General features: G+C 33.7%; 1 protein-coding gene across 5 annotated transcripts; it reads right to left on the bottom strand.

The window, feature by feature from the left end:
* Positions 1 to 288: 288 nt before the first annotated feature.
* Positions 289 to 13,704, bottom strand: LOC145311999 (protein groucho-like). Of its 5 annotated transcripts, none has more exons than XM_080151075.1 (11): positions 13,435 to 13,704; positions 10,375 to 10,605; positions 9,802 to 9,957; positions 8,723 to 8,830; positions 7,739 to 7,813; positions 5,053 to 5,312; positions 4,435 to 4,576; positions 3,814 to 4,038; positions 3,170 to 3,549; positions 1,387 to 2,772; positions 289 to 636 (listed from the first exon to the last, which is right to left on the bottom strand). In XM_080151075.1, the coding sequence occupies exons 1-10, from the start codon at positions 13,477 to 13,479 to the stop codon at positions 1,791 to 1,793; spliced, it is 2,604 nt and encodes an 867-aa protein (XP_080007201.1). In that variant the 5' UTR covers positions 13,480 to 13,704; the 3' UTR covers positions 289 to 636; positions 1,387 to 1,790. The 5 variants fall into 5 exon arrangements, with proteins under 5 accessions (XP_080007201.1, XP_080007200.1, XP_080007204.1 ...); XM_080151074.1 differs by having other exon boundaries at positions 1,392 to 2,772; XM_080151078.1 differs by having other exon boundaries at positions 3,814 to 4,005.
* Positions 13,705 to 17,381: the final 3,677 nt, after the last annotated feature.

Genomic DNA, 17,381 nt, shown 5'->3' with positions numbered 1-17,381 from the left:
GAAATTCTTTCAAATATATGCCATATAAATGTAGTTTAACCATAAGCAGGAAAAAATATGCAGTTCACTTAAATAAGTTCAAATGCCTTTCGTGAAACTACCCCTTTGCTTAGTATCGACAAAACTTTATTGTAGAGAGGCTTTGCTTGTAATATTGTTCCTCATTGTCAGGGGAATTGCCATTTAAAAATTAAAAAGGATTGACTAAAAGACTATAAAACGAATGGAGATACCTTGTAGATGTAAAAAAAATCTTTACAAATGATAAATTAAGCAACACAAAAAATATAAATGATACATGGCTTTATTCATTAATCTCCAGAAGCAAAGTAATAAAACAAAGTCATTAAACTTATTATTTATGTTTTGAAATTACAAACATTATATTATAATAATTATAATTCCATTATTCAGTAGGAATAAAACTTTGTGTAGGTAACAAATATATTTAATAATAATAAACATAATTAATGATAAGGGTCGTATACTTCATGTAAAATAGTAAGTTTTGAGAAAATATGATTATTAACAAATCGCAGCGAGAGTCAATAACTTTAAATTTCAATCTTTAAAACAGAACTTTTAAGAATAAACTAGATTCTTATTTTTTTTATTAATGGAACAATAATGAACCATCTAGGGATGGCAATCCGTCAAATTTTTTGACCGGATTCGAATTCTTACAAGAATCCGTCCAAAAAATGGCGGATTCTAGCGGATTCCGGATTTGGATTCTAGCAATATTTTAAAAGGCTTTTAAAAAAATTTAAAAAGGGGGGGGGGCGAAAGTGACACTTTTTGAAACCAAAACTAAAAGTCAAAGGAACTCAACTAAAAAAGAGTTACAGGTCTGACATTTTGCATGGCAGTTGCTTTATAAGGGTACAATATGGAACTGTGAAAAACGGCGGCGCAACCGCCGAAAACCGCCGAGAAAAGGCAAAAAAAAATTTGGCGGGAAACGGCGGTTTTCGGCGGTTGCGCCGCCGTTTCTTCACAGTTCCATATTGTACCCCTATAAAGCAACTGCCATGCAAAATCTCAGACCTGTAACTCTTTTTTTAGTTGAGTTCCTTTGTTGACTTTTAGTTTTGGTTACAAAAAGTGTCACTTTCGCCCCCCCCCCCCCTTTAAGTGCTACATATGTAATAAAAATTAATGTTCTTGGTTTTTTCTATAATTCACTTCCGAGAATTGAACCAGATTTAAAAGATATATATAATTATAATCTTTGCCTTCAAAAAAGGGTGAGTAGAAAGAAAAAACTCAAGACGCTAATTTTAGCCTACCAATTAAGAATCCGAATCCGCTATTAAAGAACGGATTCCGGATTCGGATTCCAAAATTGGCCAAAAATTGGGCGGATGCCGGATTCGGATTGCCAACCCTACTAATTATGGATATTTTTAAGGCATCTAAATGCTATAATTTGTGTTTAATTAACACTTTTTTTGTGCTTCAACTATATTTGATTAAATCTTTATTTAAGAACCATTGGTTTGAGATAATACAGGGTAATTAGGCCAATTTTGACATGCACGCAGTTGCACAACAAGTTTTTCTATACATGTACAATTAAAATGCACAACGTCTTATAATCTTATTACATTTTATTAATAACTTTTTTGTTGTTTTGTTAATATAAATATTTTGTATTTTCACAGCTCTACTACAATCAACCTCACTTGTTATGTTTTTTCATTGATCATAATCATATTTTTAAAATACTGGTAACTTTGTGTTTTTATAATATATATTCTTCTTAATTTTTCACTTCATTTCTTGTGTTTTTAATACATGATTTCATAAAGAGTTGCTTTCTTATCTCCTGAACCAGTTACAATATATTTATCATCAGTGCTGATGTCACAACTCAAGACAGAAGAGGTTTCCTTAGAAACAAAAATTGAGGCTCCATATGGTGTCCTCCAGGCGTTCATGAGATTATCCTTGCCCGTTGAGACAAACCACTTTCCAGAGTTGGCAAATTTAAGTGAGAGGACACAGGATTCATGGAGGTGGAGCTGATATTTGTCAGGTTTAGAACAGTGAAGCACCTCCACATTAGAATTCTCCATTCCTACAGCCAACCAGTCTCCAGTAGGACAATATCCCAGACAGAATATCTGGGAGCTAAAGTCATGCTGCTGAAGCTGTCTTCCTTCTCTCAGGTCCCAGGATCTTACTGTGTTGTCCAGACCTCCGGTCCACAGTTTGGTTCCATCTGAGGATATATCAATACAACTAGCGCCATCGGTGTGGCCCTGGAATTGGCGGATTTGAGTTTGATTGTGCAGGTCCCAAACGGCGATATTACCATCGCTACAACAGCTGAAGCACAGCTTGGAGTCTGGACTAATAGCAAGGGCATAGCACGCCGGGGCAGAACTTGGCATCTCAGCCTTGATTCTAGGCGAAGGCGAGGCAAGATCCCATATGGAAAGATTGCTCGCCTCGCCGCCAACTACTAAAGTACGGCCGTCCGGCAGCAGTTTAATTGACCGAATATAATTTTCTCGTTGTAGACAATCTAGCTGGCTAATACAAGTTTTTGTGTTTGGCTGGGTTATATCCCAAACTTTGACACAACCCTTGCCACCGGTGTAAACATATTTCGTGGGATTCGACATGGCCACCGCACACACCACTTCGCCGTGTGAAAGCGTGTTGATCTGGCGGGCGTGCCGAGGTATGCCGGGCGCGGTCAGCGCGTCTGGCGGGAAGCTAACAGGCTGCAGCTGATTGTCACCGCCAACGTGGAATGAATAGGATCTGAAAAAAATACATCAAAATAATACTTTGGAATTTTTTTTATCTAAAAATAAATATTTTGGATAGAAAATTCAGTAGAAAAATGATTGATGTAATTAGAATGAAAATGCTAAGCAGTGCGTTTTTATCTTAATATTGATAGAATTCATATTGGAAATGTCGAGGTTAATAAAAAAACATGGATTAGAAAAGATATTCTTAATTATTATTTTATACATTAACTAGTGACATCACCCCTAGCATCCAGTTCAGAGGCTCTGTATTCGTTTAATAATATATTAATATATTTTTTCCTAAAAGCAAGGCAACAATACCTAGGTACCAATGTTATATTCAAAAAAGTAACTTAATTTAAAATATATGGGTTTAACTGGGTTGAGCACAAAAAAAAACTTACGGTTTAGTTGAAGGACCACTTAGGCCAACACCATTTGTCATTCCATTGGCAGCAGACGAGGGCACCCGAGGGTTAGGATGTGGATCATGGGGTCCCGGAGGAAGTGGCCCAGCACCAGGAGGACCATGAGGCGGCCCAATCATAGGCGGGCGTGGGGGATAGCCTTGAGCACCGGGGGGTGGTGGCGGATATCCCAATGGGTCACCGGGTGGCCGTGGGCCGAGGCCGGGATATCCGGGGTAGGGGCCGGGAGGTAGGCCCACCCCAGGAATGGGGGGACCATGTGGGGGCCCTCGGGGAGGTGTGGGCACCTTCTGCCCCATGGGAATGTCGTTGGGGGTTTGAGGTTTGCTGCCGGGGGTTCCGGGCTTATCACCATCCTGTAAAGTAAAATATTTTAAATCTAAGATAAGTTTTTCATGACAAAATTAAATTTTTGAAGACTATTGTTTAAGAGGTCCTTAGAGACATGCAAATAATAAAAAGGAATTAAAATGATAATTGAAATTGATTTAAAAGTATTTATACTTTATAATTTTTTATTTTACTATCCGCAGAAAGGTGTCTATAATATGATCAGAAAAATAACTATTCCTTATGAATACTTTAGATGCATATTATACATTATGTAAATGGGTTCATACCTTGTGTCTTAATGAGGGTGTGCTTCTGGACGAAGATGACATATTTGATGGTGGCCTATCCCTTCTATCCGGCCCCGGCGGGGCACCATTCTCGCCCCTGTGGTCCCCGTTCATTTGGGGCCGTCCAGACTCGTCTTCATTGCCAACGTCAACAACAAGGTCACCGTCAGATTTGTCTCCGCTGTCACTCTCCTTAATTTGATTAAGATAATCAAAATAATTCTGCTGAAAATAAAAGGATTTGTAAGGAATCTTGAAAAGGAATGGGGGAGAGCGGATATAACCCTCTACCTACTAGTGGACCAGTCAAAAATCCTATGAGGTTAAGTTTATAGTAAAGAGCTTCTTACCAAATTACTCCCCAAAGAAACTTAAAAACAGGTTTTAAAAAAAAATAAGGGAGGGGGAGTTTGGTCCACCAGATGAATAAAGGGAATTTAACAGGAAAACTTAAAATAATATGAAAAGGAAAAGAAATAAGTAAATTAATCTAAGGATTATTTATCTTTTAAAAAGGAGAAAAAATGATACAACAAAAGTTTAATTTGTACTAAAGTGATAATAGATGATAGGTATGAAAAAGTACTTTTAAAATAGTAATAAAAAAGATTTAAAACTTACATGTCCAGATTTTCTAATATCATCGGTTTTTAATCGTTTAGCTGCCATTTCATCGTTAGGTGTTGATGCTCTGATGGGTGATCTGGCAGAAATAGGAGATCTGGGGCGACCTAGACCATCACGTCCTTCCCGCGGGTCTCGACTAAAAAGAAAATCGATTAGAATTTTTTTATTTTCAATTGGGTAGATAGTTTTATCTAGATTATATTGAAATGTTCAATAATCTTAAGATTTGGAGTGGGAGTCATCTGTCAATGAAAAATAAATGAATCTACACAATTCTCTTAAGTATTTACATTCTGTCTAAGAGAGAGAATTTCACATATTTTCTAGTTGGAAATTAAGTTATTCTCAATTGTTATATCCCTGTAATTCAGCAAAGATTTTCACATATGTCAAAATGTAGACCCACTATCTGACATTTTATATTTTCTTAGAATATACATGTTTTTTCTAATTTCTCTAATTTCATTTACATTTTGATTTAGTAGTTATTAACGATTTAATCTATTTTAAATTGAGACAGGAGAGGAATGACAAACAAACAGATAAAAAGTTTAGAATAGGATAATCTTTTTAACACATAAGAAGATGCTCTAACATAGAATGTTGGCATACCTGCTAGCAGGGGATGCGGATGATGAATGCTTGAGCCGTTCCTCCATAGCGGCCAACGGACTCTTATCCTCCTTCATTTCCGCCCCGTGGCGGGCCATTAGCTGCTGGATTGACGTCGGTGGCATAATACCATGACCGGCAAGGCTCAATAAACCAGCGGCGCTGGAAGGTGGCATGCCTTGAAGGCCGGCGAGGGAGGGCGGTAGGCCGGGGGCTCCGGGAGGAACACCTGGAAGTCCTCCAGGTCCACCAGCTGCTTGCTGAAAAAAAATTTAAAATATAAAATAATGTTTTTTACTTTATAGAGAAAAATCAAATCCAGCGGCTAGCAAGAACGTTTGTTACAGACAAACAGACAGACCGACCTTGATTTACATGTATATTATAATAGATCTCCTTTGCAAAGATTTTATTTTTTTGCAAAATAAAACTATGTCCTCATTCAAGATAGGGCATTAAAAAATATTTGCATGAAAAAAATAGTTTGAAAATGAGAGCGGTAGCTTATTAGAATTCTGCACATTAACACCATCTCATACAAACAACACACATACACAACACACCAAAAGACATAAATGTTCCCTTTATTTGAACTTCAACCCTTCAGTTATTCTGTGTAAATATGTGTGTGTGTGTGTATGTGTGTGCATGTGTGTTTTGTGTATGTGTGTGTGTCTAATACACCACTAAAATTGAATACATTATAATGTATATTGGACTAAATTCATATATATTAATCTACACATATAATAATATTGATTATAGAAGCAACAAGGACAGTTAGGAGCTAAGATAATAAGTAGCGCAGCAAAAACAAGCTCTATTATCAATTTTGAAAGAACCCCTTAGACTAGAGCTCAGATTAAGTGACATTAAGTTATCAACAAATGTTTAACCAACGAGATCTTAACATTTTACGTATCTACTTAAATGCTTGACATTATAGAATACCAACTAGTTACCCATAGAGTACTATAGTTTCGCTACTAAAATAAGGAAGGAAAGATAGTGGCAGATGTTTGTTTGACAAATCCATGTATATATCCCCCCCCCCCCAACTTCTTTACTGACTCGATTCATCCCATAAATAACACATGTCAAATCTTCTCATACCCAAAATTGTTGTATATATTCCCCCCACCTAAAATTCCCCATGTCAAATAGGCCATTACTGAAGTCTAAAAATCACAGCACATTTCTCGGCTAATCCATATTCTATTTCATGTTATTTTTAACACCCCCAAGAACTTTAAAAACCCAACCTAAAATTCCTGTAACCCTTTCATAATTTCTCTCCCTAAATACATAAAGGGGACTATCCACGAACGGGAGCACATGATTCTAAGTACCTTCCAGCATTGATCCTAAGTATTTTCTTCCAGAATATAATAGGTCACCATATATCATTGATGTATTAACGAGAAAATTTATGTTTCACCATATTTTTTTAGGTATTTTAATTGATTTTGAAAACTTTTATGAAGCTAATTCTTTTAATAAAATGGATATTTGATGATACATATGCGAATACTCGTGTTATATTGATTGTAAATTAATCCATACTAGCATTAATTTAAACATACTTATGAGATATAGTAAATATGCTTTTAACTTTTTTTAATTTTTATCATTTGACAACATGGACAATTAAAGACACCCCGAACTCAACAAAACGTTTGATAGAATTTTGACTAAAAAACCTGAACATTTTTTTACTTTTCTTCAACTTGAAGTGGTGAAACATAAATTTTCTCGTCAATATATTAATTATTAATAGTGACCTATTATATTTTGAAAGAAAATACTCAGGATCAATGCTGGAAGGTACTTAGAATCACGTGCTCTTGTTCGTGGATAGTCCTCTTTGAAATTCTATCAGCCTTTCTGAAATTCTCACTGGATTATTATGATTTGAGTGATTGAAATATCATTATTATTTCAACCGAGGTACAAGGTATTTCTGTTTTGTAGCGAAGCTACGTAATATTATGGCATGTCTATACGTCTATATCATGTCACCAAATCTGATGAATCAAGGGGGGGGGAATTTCTGACACATTTGCGTAAACCTGGTGTATAGGCTTTATCTTTGGACTGAGAGGATAGGTTATTAGGGATAAAATCATTCTTATATGATAAATTTCCCCCAGATTTAAGCTTTTTTGGATAGGCCTCCAGGTTCCGGAGCTCCAGGCCTCCAGGTGGTCTCTGTACAGGTAAAAATTAAAAATAAGATTTTTTTTTGAAGAGTTAGAGGTTAACTTATAAAACAAAATATGCTTCTTTTTGATTGTTATTCACATATTTGAAGAAAAAACATACATATTTTGTCTCATAAGCTGACATCTAACTCTTAAAAAATTTTTTTTTTTTTCATTTTTACCTGTAGAGAGACCACCTGGAGGCCTGGAGCTCCGGAACCTGGAGGCCTATCCAAAAAATCTTAAATCTGGGGGAAATTTACCATATAAGAATGATTTTATCCCTAATAACCTATCCTCTCAGTCTAAAGATGAAGCCTATACACCAGGTTTACGCAAATGTGTCAGAACTTCCCCCCCCCCCCTTGACCACCACTCGTTGTTAATTTGTTGAAAAATGTAATAAAAATATCCTTTCTATAAAATGCAAAATGATTCCAAAAGATATTTTGAGTACGCTTCGCGCAAATCCAAAGCATTCTTACCTGCATTACAGCATTTAATTCAGCCATTGTAATTTGTTTCGCTCTCTCTACAGCCACGGCTACTTGTTGTTGATGCTAAAATAATTAAATTTACAAAAGACGAACTTAAAATCGAACACAAGAGTTACGATAATAAACAAACATTTCATCACACTTAAAAAAAATCCTTTATCTTTAATGTAAAAAGTGATTAATAAAACAAATACATTTTTATTGGTTTTGTATTTTAAATTTTTCTAAAGTGACAAGAAGTTATTTTTAAACTTTATCTTTGGAATTGGTCAATCCACTTAACTTTAACTTGTTTTTATACACACCACAGATGGATTCTTAAAAACGGAATTGGACAATCGTCTATAGACTACTTGTACTTATGTAGGTCCAATCCATAAGTTTCTATGGCTAATCAAACAATCAATGTATAGAATGAAAAAACTATCAAAATCATTGAAAGAATCGTCTAAATTTTTATATTATTGAATAATATGGCTTATGATTTAAAGACATATTTTAAAAGAAATCTTTAATTAAAGGTAGATAGTATGAGTACCCTAGAGCCGATGCTATAATTTTTAAGAATCCACCTCAATACTTTTAATTAACACAGAAAAACACAGCTATATATATTGCTGCTTTATCTCAAGAATTTTAAAAAAAAGTTAACATGATTGAAGAAATTACTGAGGGGGTAAATATCACCCTAAGAAAAACGTGTCAGTCAGTTGGAAATGTTGAATGCTTTTTTTCGTGTATTTTAGTTTAGTTTAGTTAAAAAATTTAAGCAATATTGCTCAGTTTTCCTAGTTCTTACCTCCAGGGGTCTAAAGGGATAAGACAATGACTGATTTATCGATGTACATCCCAATGTCGAAACAAAATTACCCCTTCTGTAAGTTAATGGGCCAACGAATACGAAAATGTTATTATAAAACTTTGGGAACTAGTTATATAAACAGCCCAATGTTCCCACCCTCCCTGGCTTACCTCTCCTGACAGGAATGGAAGAACTTGTCTGATGATGGCATCCAATCTTTTACATATTTCAGTCTGTTTGTGCATCTCAACGTTCAGCCCGTAAGACATCTCATAGTACTAAATTATAAATATCAATTTAAATACAAATAAGAACTACACAGTAGATGGGAGAACAGTTAAAGATATTAGCAGTTTTAGTGTCATTGTTATTATACAAATTTAGTTACATGGTAGCTATAGGTTTTTAGTAATTATAGTTTCTTCCCTTTCTTTAAATGTTGTATTGTGAGCATTTTAATACTTTTTAAAGACTTATTTATTGTCAAGCACTAAATGGTCAAAATATCTAGTAACTTAAGCTGTAAAGCAAAAAAATACAACATTTAAAACTGAAGTGCTGTTGAAAAAAAAAAAGAAAAACATTTTTATTTGCCTTAAAAGCTGTTACTGTGCAAAAATAACTTATTTATTTTGGCCCTAATTGTCCTTAACAATTTTGAGTTTGACCTTTTTATTGTGGCAAAAACAGCATTTTGCAAAGGGAAAGAATTTTAAATCAATTTTGGGGGATAGGTATCTTAATGCATTTTGGTGTTATATCGAGGACAGGTTAAATATTCTATAGAAACTACAACATGGATATAGGATACATGTTGATATTATGACAGCAGAAAAATTGTCAATTTAAGATGCCAACATTGAAGTCATTTATTAATCAGTTCGTTTATCCAGTAGGATCGCAGGGGATAAATGGGGTGACTTTATTAGAGAACATGAAAGCTGGTGTAACATCCAAGTAATAATGTATCAATGACAACAAGAAAGGCATGAGATTTAAGCATTTTACAATAAATAGAAGTTTAATGAAGTTTAACGGCATATTAATAAATGTACGGCATGTTACATTCTGCATTATAAACCAGAAACTTATTTCCGTCTATGTGTAAGATCTAGAAAACGGCTGGATTATTTGTTCCTTAAATTTCAGGAAAGAATAATTTAGGTCAATGGCAGGTTTTAGGCTATAAGGAGTATAGGAACTAAGTGCAAAGCCACTAGTTACATAAAGCAAAAGAAATGAAAATTACCATAACATAATGCCGTTGCATTTCTGTTTTCTCCTGGGCCAACTTTTCACATTCCAACTTGAGTGAGTGATATTGGTTCTGGATAAAGTTGAATTCTTCCTTTATTCTTTCACAGGTCTCGGTTATGCCCAGTTTCATAGAGCCTCCAGGGCCGCCCTAAATACAAATAAATCAAATAAGTTTTATGTAATTCTTAAAATAAGGTCATCCTTCTGTCATAGCAGCAGTATTTGCCATTTGTTTAGGTATTAAAAAGTCTAGGACAGATTATACTCCATAATGACAATTAGCAAACTCGTTAGCTTTTCTAATTCTTCAAACTAAGTACATAAAATATTATCTGTATAGTTCTTAATTAAATGTGTATTATTATTTTACCATTAGTTTTATTTTAGACTATTTTTGAACCATTTTTTGTATAGAATAGTGAACTCTATAAATAAACTTCAACATTGAATTGAAAGGAATGTATTAAACAAATAAGATATAAATAAATCTTAGCTATGATAAAAGCAAAGCTCTTCAAAAAAATAATAAAAAAAAACTAAATAAACAAAATAAAATAAAAATTACATTTGTCATGCCGGACTTTTCTTGTTGGGATTGCATGGCAGAGGCGGCCGAACTCATAGCAGCAGCCTGAGCCGCGGCCGCGCTGCTGGCGGCTAAAGACATCAAATGCTCTTGGCGGCTGCCGGCTATACTGGCCGCCAAACTTACAGGCGGCATGTCTAGTCGTGGTCCGAGGCCTCCGGGCAATCCGGGCAGGCCTGGCAGCCCTCCAGGCGGCCCGCCACCTGGAAACTAAAAAAAAGGAAAATAAATAAAATGTCATGCTTAATATAACATAAAAAAAGAAGAAAACATGGAACATTCAAAGTGTAAAATTTGGGAAAATTCAAAAACTAAGAATTAACCAACTTTATCAGCCAAGTTCTACCAATAACATTTAAGTAAACTTTGTAAACATTAAAGGATTTGAATAAAGATTATTTACTAATGAATTAATTCTATTTGAGTACTTAAAATATATTTTCATATCTAATATTTTTTTCTTGACACTTTTTGTTTTCTAAAGCTTAAAAATTCTATTCATAACATAATTGAATTGATTTAAAACATATTTATAATGAAAAGTTTTTGTATTCACCTTATTAGCCCAATTTTCTCTAGGGATTAATCTATTAAATCATTAGTTAAATATTAACAGCCCTTAAATAAGGTTTAAATAGCCCAAAACACTTTTAAAATGATTGATGTTTTTGTTCAATACAATAATATAACAAGAACATGTATTCTAATAAGTAGTGCAGCAATAACAACCCCTTGTAACTTTTATAATAGGTATGTTTTTATTTTAGTTTGAAAACATAAAAATTAAAATAAGAGGTTTTGTGAGTTTTAAGTTGTTTCAAATAAAAAATAAATGCCTAGTTAAATATTAAACTTTATAGCAGTAATAATATTTTTTATCCTTGATCAATCTTATAAACACACCAAATTTCTCAACCGTCCCACGCCAATTCCCTGTGAAACGGGGGGTCAAAATGTTACCACAGCAAGATTACTTAAAGTGACGACACACATAGTGAATTCAGAGAGAGGGGGGGGGGGGTATCTAAAGGGGTAAAACCACAATTCTGGGTTCCTTACGACCACAGGAACCACAAAATCTCACCGCAAAACTGGCCTAAAGGATCCCTCAACATACACTCATATGTATTAAGTATATAATATAAACATATGCATATAACAAGCAAAGATCTATGTAGAAATAATAAATATAAGGGGGGGGGCGAAAGTGACACTTTTTGAAACCAAAACTAAAAGTCAAAGGAACTCAACTAAAAAAAGAGTTACAGGTCTGACATTTTGCATGGCAGTTGCTTTATAGGGATACAATATGGAACTGTGAAGAAACGGCGTCGCAACCGCCGAAAACCGCCGAGAAAAGGCAAAAAAATTTCGGCGGGAAACGGCGGTTTTCGGCGGTTGCGCCGCCGTTTCTTCACAGTTCCATTTTTTACCACTATAAAGCAACTGCCATGCAAAATCTCAGACCTGTAACTCTTTTTTTAGTTGAGTTCCTTTGTTGACTTTTAGTTTTGGTTTCAAAAAGTGTCACTTTCGCCCCCCCCCTTTACAAATTATGGCCATGTATGTAGTATACAGTCCTTAAATATTGTGATCTTAACTATTAAATATACATAATAGCCGGGAGGTATGAAGACTGTAAGGGTTGTATGCATGTTATATTATTTAATATTATATTATGCACTAGTGGGCAATAAACATTGCTAAGCACTTATTATTACTATTAGAATTGTATATTTGCATAAGGATTAATGTTTAATACAAAGCATATAGAGCCAATATAAAAAGTAAAAAGAAAAGCTGTGTAAAGCCGCTCTCTCTCTCGGTCCAGAGCTAATTACTAGCCAAAGTGGGAGGGTTTAATTGTCAGGGGTACATGGTGTTTTGGGGGGTATTATTTAGGGAATACCCCCTCCCCCCAACTTTAAATACAAAAATTAAGGGTAGTAAATTGGAAAGGAAGGGGTGGGGGGGTAAGGATGGTAATTGAGATTGAAATCTTTTAACCAGGCGACTACAGGACATCGTAGAAAAGGTGTTATCTGATTTTCAAGAAAATTATGTTCAAATGGAAATAAGGGGGCGGGGCAGAAGAGATATTAAAAAGAGGGAATAATTTGAGTTTTGAAAATAAAGGGGGGTGGCGGGGGGGGGGACTAAATAGATGGTATTACCAGCTTAACAATATCTATTCAATACTCACTGTTGTATGTTACAATCTACAGACTAAAAGGAATAAAAGAAAAATGGGAGGAGTGGAAACAAGGGAGGGGGGGGGGGGGGATAAAAGAAATAAATAATGGGAGGGAATGGTGTAGGGAAAATTTTGGTAAGAGGATTAATGCACAGTGCATTTGGGGGCGGGGGGATTAGAATAATCCAGATCTAATAACATTTTATCTCAATGAAAAAAAAGGTAGTTGAGCAAACTTTAAATATATTGAGTAATGTTGGAATAAAAAAACTTAAAAAAAAACATTACGTTTGCCTTCATTTTAATTATATTTATTAATCATTAACATTATCGAACACATAGCCTTATAGCTAAATCAAAACCGAAAATATACATTAATTTCTTTAATAGGATTAAGGATTTTTAAATTTGAGGGTCAAGTTATAATCTCAAAATCTAAAACCTCTTATAAAGAAAAAAAATGTTTAATATTTTAACTAAACAAAAAGATTTTTGCACATATTTAGCAATATTGAATTTGTATTTTACATGCCACGCTTTTTATTTAAATATTAACATTAAAGTTTTGAAATATAGAAATTAAGAAAATAAATAACAGTTTGTTAGAAGAATTAAATAAAAGATAATTGCAGGGACGTCCAAGCTTTTTATTTTGAGGGGGTTTTAAAAGGAGGGGTTATACTGGCTTGAGGAGTGTAATCTAAAGTGTTTTATTTTTAAATTTAAGGTGAGAAAACACCCCTTTACCACTACCCTTGGACATCTATGGATGATTAATATTAGTCCTGAGCAAATCTATCGTTAAAAATGTTGCAAAAACTAGAGAAAAGGTTAGGTAAACTTACCCCTCTGGGGTCCACGGGGTGCCTCGAGGGCCCCGGGTACATCATTTGTAGGCTGTGCAGTGTAGGGCTGTGGGGGGGAACTGTGGGGTGTGAACAAGTACAAGAATGTACACTAGCAGTACATCACTAGAAAATTACAGTACATGCAGTACACAATAAGATTTCACTTCATCTTAATATATTATATATATTGTTTCCACTATTTTTTTTATCACTTTTTTTATTTATTTACTCATACAGTAATTTTTCTCTTGATGGATATATATATCTGCAAAAATAAATCACTTCTTAATAGCTTTTATTTCTTTAAATCATTGATATAGATTAAAAGAATTTAAAGGAATCTCAACATTATTTAACTAAATCAAATTAATTTTAATTTCACTTGCAAACAATAATATTCTAATAATAAAATAATAGAATAAAAAATACAATAAATACCGTCATTAAAACACCCAAATAGACAAAATTTAATAACAAATATAATGTCCTTTTCAGTATTATATATTTTCAATGGAGAAATGTAAAAAAGAAAAAGATTTTTATTTTATTTATTTTTGGTTAAGAAAATATCATATCTTTCAACTTTTAGCAGCTTTTTGGGGGTGAATTGTCACTAAATATTAAAATATAAGATAATAATAAATAAAAATCTTAAAAATAGATGAAATCACATAATAAATAAATAAAAACATTTAAACACTTTCAAATATAAAATTTTGCGACACTCTTGCTTAACTGTGTATGGCATGGAAGCATAGTTTCAACTGTATATATGTATATGTATAATGTAAAGTAAAGCTAAGTGAGTGAGAAGGTATTCTCTTGCCGGCACCAGACAGGCTGCCAACTATACACAATATTTAATACCACATCTTTTTTACCATAGAAAGAATTTAAAATCTAACCTACTATAAGCTTCAGAATACCAAAAAAAAAGTGTTGAAAAATTTGGACTGAAAAAAGATTCATAACTACTTTTCGTCTTTTTTTTGTGAAGATTTTTTAAATTTGATACGAATTTTTTTTCTAATAACATAAAAGTCAAAATATTCAACTCTTAAGATTTCAAGATTTAATGAAAACTATGATGTTTTATTTTTTCAAAAAAATTAACTTTATATTCATAAAAATTTAGTTTTTAGACCAAAATATGGTATAATGCATATATGGTTGGAAAAAATAAATCTTCCAAAAGCTGAATTCATTCTCGAAATTGACCAATAGGAAAAAAGCAATTAGAAATTGTCCAATGAGAGGCGAGTACCCAACGTGGGGTAGGCTTCAAAGTTGTTAGACTAGAACGGAGTCCATGTCTCTCTGCAACAACGACTAGAAAAAGAAATCTGGCCAATCCCAGCGCTAACAAACTTAGCTTGGGTGTAATTGGTTAGATTTTCCCCTTTATTGACAAAAGAGTATATTTTACAGTTTGTTCCAAAAAAAATTTTTAAAGTTTTGACTAAAACTACATTTGAATATTCAAGATTTGTATTTTTTGAAAATTCATATTTAAATTCGTCTGTAAAGGGCAATATTTAACGGGACGTTAAAGGGGAAGAGGGGGGATAATAACAAATTTTTTTCTGTCTGCTAGAAAAATCTAAACAAAGACGATATACATCTTTTTCGCGCAACTTATTTTTCAAAAAAGTTGTTGTGCTATTATTATTTTCCTTTTTTAAAATTAGTGTTGAATTTAGTGACTTGTTTTCTTTAAATATATATTATTTTAGACAATTATTTGTAAATGAAACGTTTATAAGTGGAGATAACTTTTAAATCTTGCTAAAAAGCCTTTTTTATAACTAAGTTAAAATTTTTATCAAATTTGCATCAGTGTTTTTGCACTAAAACGATTCCCCAACAAGAAATGTCATGTAACAAATGGTAGTTTAAATAGTATAATAAAAAGTTGTCCCAAAGATAAAGGAATACATATAAACGGGCATCCTTAATGGGCATATCCAAATGGACATAGCTATTTATAATTCTTAATAATTATTCTTTTATCCAATTACTAGCGGCTACGTTTCTAGCATCTAGGGGCTCTATCAAGGGCGCCCAAGCTTTTTGATTGGGTGGGGGGGGGGGGGGGGTAAATAATTGAAAATCGAAAATTTGGGGGGGGTAATCTTTCTTCATAGAGACAAGGAAGTCCAAGCTTTTTTATTTGGAAAGGGCGGGGGGAGGGGGGTGAAAATTCCCCCAAATTTATTTGAGAAGAGTTATCACCCATTTACCCATTTAATCTTCGTCGCACATCTATTCTACTATTTGTTTTTCAGTAAGTTTGTGAGTGTCCGCGATTATCTGACTGCTCAGTGAAACAAGACAACAACAATTTTGAAGTTCCAACAGTGGTGCTGTGCTATGCTAGGCTGTGCTGTAGTTTTTATGTATATATACATAGATACATGTATAATAGTACAACACTTAGATGTGCACTTCATATTACAAAATAAAAGTATAGCCTTACTTCGATACCCCTCTACGTTTTGCATTTTAGTCTAAATCCGACCAGGAGCGAAATAAAGCTAAATTTTTATAGAGTTGCCTGTTGTTTGCGAGATCTTACTGAATACACGAACGCTCACTTTCCCTACCTAATGTACTTACATTTTATTTTTTTTCCTCTAAAATTTTGAAGTTTTCCTTCTGTTAGGTATAGATTATTGTTTGTACGATTTATTTTATGTGATTCTGTACTTCGTAAAGACTTTTGCTAATATCAAGTCATTACTTCATGCTGGTTTGTAAGTCTATATCGCCACTCTGTGTTCTTTCTCTGAGTCTCAGCAATCTGTGCACTACCACACCACTCCTGTAGTTGAGCTCTGCCCATTTCCCCTTGCTTTTTCCCTTACTCTTTATGTCCGTTCCTCTCAGAAACAGCCAGGGTTGCCAACAGGGAAATAGAGATCATTTTTTTTAAAATTTTGTCTTTGATATCGGTGCTCTAATTATAATAGCTGGTTGATGGTTGTTAAGGGGGGGGGGGGTAATGCAACCATCTTGTAATCAATGTGCAAATGAAACTTAGAATCAAAAGAGGACTATCCACGAACGAGAGCACATGATTCTAAGTACCTTCCAGCATTGATCCTAAGTATTTTCTTCCAGAATATAATAGGTCACCATATATTATTAATATATTGACGAGAAAATTCATGTTTCACCATGTTTTTTTAGGTATTTTAATTGATTTTGAAAACTTTAATGAAGCTAATTATTTTAATAAAATGGATACTTGATAATACATATGCGATTACTCGTGTTATATAGATTGTAAATTAATCCATATTAGCATTAATTTAAACATAACATATAAGATATAGTAAATGTGCTTTTGACTTTTTTTAATTTTTATCATTTGACAACATGGACAATTAAAGACACCCCGAACTCAACAAAACGTTTGATAGAATTTTAATGAAAAATGGTGGACATTTTTTTACTTTTCTTCAACTTGAAGTGGTGAAACATAAATTTTCTCGTTAATATATTAATTATTAATAGTGACCTATTATATTCTGAAAGAAAATACTCAGGATCAATGCTGGAAGGTACTTAGAATCACGTGCTCTTGTTTGTGGATAGTCCTCTTTCAGTGTGAAACTTGGCATGAGTAATCCTTGGTAGGTCTATTTCTCCAAAATCGAACAAAAAGTAGAAAAAGTAACAGCTAACAGCTCAGCCGTTTAGCTGTTTTTTTTGGCCATTTTTTTTGGCAAATCTATTATAAAATATGTAGAAATCAACGTTTTGAAACATATTTTTACTTTAACTCATGTGAAATGATACCATTTTTTAGTTGTCCAGTACCAGCAGCTACTGGCTAGAACCAGTTGAAAACTTTTGGGAGCGGCTAAGAATATGATGTGTAGATAGGGCTTGTAACGGATTTGCCCTAAAAATAGCCAAAAAATGGCTTAATGGCTGAATCT

The sequence above is a fragment of the Acartia tonsa genome, chromosome 2, assembly GCF_053477335.1.
Source record: "Acartia tonsa isolate MP-2025a chromosome 2, ASM5347733v1, whole genome shotgun sequence".
Classification (NCBI taxonomy): domain Eukaryota; kingdom Metazoa; phylum Arthropoda; class Copepoda; order Calanoida; family Acartiidae; genus Acartia; species Acartia tonsa.
Note: the sequence above shows the minus strand (reverse complement) of the source record. Positions and strands in the feature narration are given on the sequence as shown.